The 7,295-nt window shown below is 32.7% G+C and overlaps 1 protein-coding gene across 1 annotated transcript in view; it reads right to left on the minus strand.

Annotated features, from left to right (window-relative positions):
- Positions 1-1,012: 1,012 nt before the first annotated feature.
- Positions 1,013-7,295, minus strand: part of LOC117110749 (amiloride-sensitive sodium channel subunit alpha-like) — an 11,215-nt gene continuing 4,932 nt past the window's right edge. The window contains exons 4-11 of the mRNA XM_033253543.1: positions 5,486-5,646; positions 4,979-5,086; positions 4,746-4,860; positions 4,143-4,215; positions 3,429-3,486; positions 2,054-2,139; positions 1,820-1,895; positions 1,013-1,308 (exon numbers count right to left, since the gene is read on the minus strand). Of these exons, the coding sequence (XP_033109434.1) occupies positions 1,042-1,308; positions 1,820-1,895; positions 2,054-2,139; positions 3,429-3,486; positions 4,143-4,215; positions 4,746-4,860; positions 4,979-5,086; positions 5,486-5,646 (944 nt within the window). The 3' untranslated portion in view covers positions 1,013-1,041. The remainder of the gene's footprint in view (positions 1,309-1,819; positions 1,896-2,053; positions 2,140-3,428; positions 3,487-4,142; positions 4,216-4,745; positions 4,861-4,978; positions 5,087-5,485; positions 5,647-7,295) is intronic.

Below are 7,295 nucleotides of genomic sequence, written 5' to 3' on the forward strand. Positions count from 1 at the left end.
TATCTATTTTTAAAGAAATATAGTAGCACATATCTAATGCTCTGTTTTGTTCATCAGCATGGTAGGCCTAATCTTCTTTTTTTAATACGTGGCAAAGGTTGTTAAGTATCTCATCATCAATGTTTGCATTTTAAATCACATGTATTGTTTATTTTATGTTTTAAGTCACATGCTTATCTTTTTCTAAATTTACTAAATAAAAGAACACGTATTTATTTTTCTGGAAATACTGTGCGGCATGTAGTTAAAGATGATTTCTTCATCAGCATGGTAATCGTTATCAATCATCTCATAACTGTTTGCACTTTAAATTCAAGTGTATCATTAAACTTGTGTAAACTTAGGCCTACTCTAAATAAAAGAAACTTGCGTATTTTTCTGGATATACTGTGCGGCATGTAGAATATGTTTTGTTATCAGCATGGTAATCATTTTCATTTATAAGTAGCAACGGTTATTAAACATCTCATGAGTGTTTGCATTCTAAATGAAGTGTATCTTGTGTAAACTTAGGCCTACTAACTAAAAAACTTATGTATTTTTCTAGATATACTGTGCGGCATGTAGAATGACATGTGTTTTTCATCAGTATGGTAATCTTTTTAATTAATAGGTGGCAAATGTATTTCATGAGTGTTTAAATTTTAAATCAAGTGTATCGTTTATTTTGTGTAAACTCACAAATAAAAGAAACGTATTTATTTTACTGTAGGTCAAAAGGCTCACAATAGTGTTGTAGCCTGCGAACTCTCACTGTTATGACAAGCGTCATAACCATTAGACCACAAAAGCTTCATGGTTGAACAGATTAAAATAATCGCCAGATACACTCTGTTACACAATAGGTACGACTGGAAACAAATAGTTGCATATAAAATAAATCAAGATAGCCGTTAACATTGTTAAATTACATATAAATCATTAAAGAAAGGTAAATACGTTGTTTGAATAAAGGATATGATAATGATTTATATTATATATATATATATATATACATATACATACATATATATATTCAAACGGTAGCGAATACAGGGACTGTTAATTAAATATTGCTTCTCCATACGGCTTAACAACCGGTATAAAACGCCTGTCTATTTTTGAAGCCACGATCTCGGAAGTGTTGTTAACCGTAGATTCTGCACCTCTCTTCGGTAATTTGGATTTGGATTTTTTTCTGATGCATACTTTTGTCACAAGAAGATATGCAGCATCGTAAATAAACTCTATTGCCTCAAACACAGTCAGGACCGAAACCCCTATCCATAAGCCCACTGTACCTCCAAGTCCGCTTGCTAGGTCAGATCTCTAGATAAAGAAACATAAAGAATTACTTCGTTAAAATAAAATTGGCCTATAGTAATTTGAAAGCACTTTATCTGTATCCGACATTATGTATACATGTATCGTGCATATACATCTTGCATTTATCGTATATATTTAACAGGATGTTTTATATTTTAATTGCTTTAAGTACGTTACATTACCAAAAAAAAATCAAGTTTAAAAGGATTTAATGCAGTATATTATATCTCTACTTTACGTTAGTAATGTATTATTATGTTTTATACAATAAGTCTGAATCTTTTCACCTGTTTTATTTCCCATCGTAGGAGACAAAATAAAATATTGATAGTTCTAATTAAATTCATCGACCGTCGATTAATACTAGTGGCCATTATACCGTCACGTGACAACAGTTTACCTTTGACAGTATGTAAATGTTATCAGACTTCAAACGACCGTTTGAAATCGAAAATTGGCAGGTCAATCAAACTAAAGATTGACTCAACAAACAACAATAAATATAATAACTTACTGAATACACGGCAGATTCTTGTATGAAATCATAATTTAAATTGGCGTAGTATATATCCAGAAGTAGCAGATTCTCTCTATCAAATAGAATATTGGAAATTGGAAATTACAGTATTACAGGCTGTTGTATTTATCTAAGAGTTTCACATTTTTATCATTTACATATAAGCCGCAATGTTTTCGTAATTGATAATAAAACCTAATAGCTACAAACAAACGTTCATAATGGTAATACCTTAATGTGCGCATGTCTTTTTCATCCTTCATTACTATATCATGTAAGTTTGGAGACGATACGTTTAGTAGTCCCAGCAAGTCGTTCTGCATGATATTTTATATAAATTATAATTATGTGCTATACTCATATTTTTGTTAAAAATGCATAGAAAAACAGTAATTTAATTATAGGCCTTTACATTATTATACATGCTAAGAAAAAAAAATAAAATTTCATATAATAATACCGGTAATATTTTTAAAAATCATTATAAGCCTTATTTAAATAACTACTGATAATATAAATGTGTTAATAGTGTATATTAATGTTATTTCGATATGAGTTTGCGTCAATAAAATACTATACGAGTGATTTTTTGCCCTACCTGACTTATCATACCGAATACTCAGTACGTCCCCAAATACTTGCGAGGTCGTGGGTTCGATTCCCACTTGAATCACTTGCGAAATTGTTTCGCAAGTATTTGGGGACGTACTGAGTATTCGGTACGATATCACTTCAGGTAGGGCAAAATATCAGTCATATGATATTTTCCTGACGCAAACTCACATCGAAATAGCATTTGCAGTACCCGCTGCTACTTGGTGATCGGATTCAACACTAGTCACTACGCGCAAGCTCGGTAGTCTAGTGGTTATGTCGCCAGGCTAGTTATCTGGAGGTAGTGGAAAAATTCCTACCCCGAATAACTAGCGATATTTGGGGACTTACTTAGTATTCGGTACGATAACACGTCAGATAGGCCAAAACATCACTTTAATGATAATGTTTTCATTGTAATTAAAATATGATACAATTAATACGGTACCGTAACTGTTTGTCAATGACTGATATTATCATTGACATAATATTATTAATTACAGTTATATATTATTTCCATCGAAATATACATGTTTCGGCAGTACATCTGCCATCTTCGGTGTGATTGCTCTTATGTAGCTCTATTTATACTGTGAATGAAGTAGACAACTGTCACTGCGATGCATTGTATTGTAAATAAAGAAAAATTAAATCTCAAATCAAAGAATCTTGCGGTAGATTATATTTCATCATCAATTCTTCATACATAACTATATCTGATCTTTAAAAAATGTGTGAAACTCAATGCTACCTCACAAACTCATTCGCTGTTCAATGGTTCTTCTTATGATTAGGTGGAGTATCACTATAATATGGCAGATGATTGCCGGCAGTGCCGAAACATGTAAGCTTCGATGGGATTTTTTCATATAATAAAATCAGCTGGAACTAGCTTACATGCTCTTGAGCCTTGAAACTGGTAAGATTTTTTCGCTCTCTGCTACTACACAGATTAATTACAATAACGATAAGGTATTTTACTATTATTTAATGATTTAATTATCAACTTTACCTTGTAGTTTGGTGTTGGCCAATATGAAAAAGACGTAGATACTTTAAATTCATCTACACTAAAGTGGATAATAATGATATACAAATTAAATTATTTTGTTCTTTCTTTTTTAACGAAATATTATTTTGATTCATCAATATATAAATGCACTGAAATACATATACAGTAGCCTACTGCAAATCGTCTGCATAAACGTGTTTACGTGTTGATTTTTTACAATGGTTTGTTAAATGTTGCTGCACTTATATATCAAACATTAAACTTTTCACAGTAAACGGAAATTCATGTTACAGCAATCATTTTACCTTATTGTAAATTAAATACAATTACGCAACAGTAAATTTTTGTTATTACAGCAATTCATCATCATCATCATCAGCCTGTCAGGCCAATGCTGACCGATTGCCTCCTAAACTTCATTCTGATCTGTTCTTGCTAGATTTGCCCAGTTAGCACCAGGGTCCTTCTGGAGTTACTGTATGCTAATTACAGTAGAAGTAGGTTATTATTATATAACATTACTTATTGTTAATACTGTTTTTAGTAACTAGTGCATTTTTTACAGTAATTACTGGCAACTAATTATTGCCAGTTACTACTGTAAAAACTGCATGATTGTTTAAACAGTGATTATAATTATAATAAATTGGAAAATAACATAACATTTTGGTTTCTCAGCAATACATCATTAACACGTTTAAGGATGTGACTTACTTGCATGGTTGAGGGCAGTCGCAATGGAATAAACTGTTTTTATAGTCAGCACTAACTTTAGACAAACATGCACCTGTGATAACAATAGTTGTAAAACGATAGCTGTTAATATTTACCTCAAGGCTGAGGTAGTTTTGTAGTCACCGCTAAATGTTTGTCTGTCAGCAAGATTGTTAGTGAAATGGTACATACTAACCCCTAATCAGTGTCGGATTCAAGGAGGCCGGCCGGCCAGGGCCCCACTAAATGTTTCAAAATTTAAAAAAAAATGAGAAAAAAAGGTAAATTCTACTCAGTCAAATTTTTAGTCTAGGAGTGCCATTTCCGGTCTTTAGCAGTGACATAATCACAAATTTTCTTTTCATCTGAGGTAGTATAGACCCTCCATCTGTGAAAGTCCCTTTTTGGGCCACCTCTATTTCAAATTCTTGGATCCGCCACACATAATATTAATGATTCATTAACAATATTATCAACCATTGGACATGGTATAATACATCAGTTTATCAGTATGTATAACCTTGTGATTATGATCGATAATCCTAAATCTAGTTACAAATAATTGATAACCCTGATAAAACATCTATTATTATGCCAACTTACTATCGTTTTTTATTCCATATCTGCAAGGTCCGATGCCGCCTCGGAATGGGTAATTAGAATCAAAACATCCGCACCTTTCAACTACTTTCTCTTGATAGCAACTTTTCGTACAAGTCTGCAATTTAAAATTTCTTTTTCTCATTCGGATTTTAATTATAAGTAATAATTTTCATAAACAAATTAGTAATCAATTCCTATAAAATTTGAGACTTATTCTTAATTATAGAGATTACCTGTACTGAGTAAGATACTCCATATAGGTCGGAATATATATTATGAAAACTTTCATCTGAATCCTTAACACAAGTGTTGTATGGACTGCCAATTCGTTTGGTAACCGACTGTAATACAAATAACAAAAACAAGATGTTTGCTGCCTACGCCTTTAGTGTGTGCATACGTACTCAACATTTAACCATATTTTTGTTATACTTGTTATATATGTTTGTTTAAACCTGAATAAATGGATTATGTCAATATTTTCTCACTAACCCGTTGTGCGATACAAATACAAATACCATGGTTGATCGTATAATATGATTAAATTGATCGTGGATCAAAGAATAAAGGAATGTTAAAGGAAGGACTGTTTGATTATTCATCATTAATATTAATATTTACATCGCCTTTGATTATTATTTTAGCAGTTTTTAAAATCTTCAAAATCTTTTGTTTACTGAAAAGTTTATTCTAGCATAGCCACCATCAATTTATATATGTGTAATTCAAAATGGTTATACCTTTGTAATTGAAACCGATGTGTGGTAGCCAGGTGGAATTTGTAGGCCTTCATCTTCTGGAAATGGCATATTCTTTTGTGAATGCACATGGAGACGTATTCCACTACTAGATATCATAGGGAGATATCGATTCTGCTCAATAAAAATTGTCATTGTTAGGCCTGCAAAATGAATAATTGGAGTGCGAACGTATTAATAATCATCTTCTGAAAATAGCATAGTCCTTTTTGAATTTCAGAAAATGTACACAAAAAGTGATAAATGTCACTAGAAATCTACACTTGAACCAAAAAACAAAAGTGAGAATGGGTGATAATTTCAATTTAAGTTGAGTAAGCCAAGAATTTTTCTGAGAGTAAAAATAGAAATTACTTTTCCAGCAGATCTGTAAAAGGAATCTAAACTTTGCAGAGAACATAACAGATTATTGGAAAGCCCACACCCTTTTTAAAAGATTCTAAATAACACTGAGTATTGGTTTAATTTAAGAAATTTCTCTATGGAACTTGGAAATTGTGAAAGAATGGAAGGTCTAATAATAAGAGCTTCCATTCTTTCACAATTCAAGTGTAATAATTACCCTTGAAGCCAAACCAGGTTTTGTACGTTCTTTGAGATCCAGCGAATTCCACTTCAGAAATTGGTTCAGGGTGGTCAAAGAATCATTGCTTTGTAACTCATTTTCAAAATGTGTCGAAAAATCAAAAGATCAGGGTCAAATGTCATAGCCATAGGGTCCTTATATCTCCGAAACATCAGTTGGTAGTGTTAATTCTGCCCCACCATGACAAAAGGAAGTAATTGACAATTTTTCAAAAACGAGTTTTTTAGTCACTATCAAAGAACTAATAATTTGAAACATATTGATATATTTGAGTATGTTCAAATCCCACTCATTAACAAGTAATTAGCAACACAAAAAGGAAGTAAGAGACTAAAAATACAGTAAAAACCACAGAAAAGGAAGCAGGGGACAAAATCAACATGCTCCAAATTCCTTAATTACTCAGAGCAATGCAAACATCATTGCTTCCTTTTGTCATAGTGGGGCAGAATTGTGGTGCCAAATTGTTCGGAACATTCATGTTTCTATTTGCTCTATAACATTTTGCTAAGAAATGAACGGAAATTCCGTTTCTGACCTTTGACACGTTTCAAGGTCTTAGCCACAAGGTCCTTGTATTGCGGCAACCACTGGTGGTAGAGAGTTAATTTTGGAGTCAATTTGTTTGGAGCATTCATGTTTCAATTTACTCTAATAGAAAATTTATGCTAAAAATGACCGGAAACGCCGTTTTTAACCTTTGACACGTTTCAATGTAAGCCATATTGTCTTTATTATTTCGGCAACCACTGGAGGCAGAGTTTTAATTTTGGTGGCAATTTGTTAAGGTATATAGGTTAGTATTAGTTTCTGTGTATGTTCATTCCGATGCAATATAGCTGTTAAGAAAAGGTTTAAGAAATTATGAGATGTTATGGATCTGTCTCTTATACACATCTAGATGTGTATAAGAGACAGCCTATGGGTATTGAAATTTGGTGGCTAATGGGGTGGGGGAAGGATGCGAAGGTGAAGTGGAAGGGCTTAAAGATAACTTAAGATGGTGTGGGAGTGCTAGTGATTTCAACTAATTAAGAGTAATATTTTTTATTCGAAAATTTCCAAGATCGGAAGGTTGAGGTGCATTAGCGTTTTTAAGGGTGTGAGCCCCTCTGCGCACTTGCTGAATACGCCACTGCTTGGATGTAAATAGGCCTCCATAGCATACACACAGCGACATACGCACTCCTGGACTTTTTACTGAGA

The sequence above is a fragment of the Anneissia japonica genome, unplaced genomic scaffold (genome assembly GCF_011630105.1).
Source record: "Anneissia japonica isolate Jap-2015-1 unplaced genomic scaffold, ASM1163010v1 scaffold2756_len2360902_cov194, whole genome shotgun sequence".
Taxonomy (NCBI): domain Eukaryota; kingdom Metazoa; phylum Echinodermata; class Crinoidea; order Comatulida; family Comatulidae; genus Anneissia; species Anneissia japonica.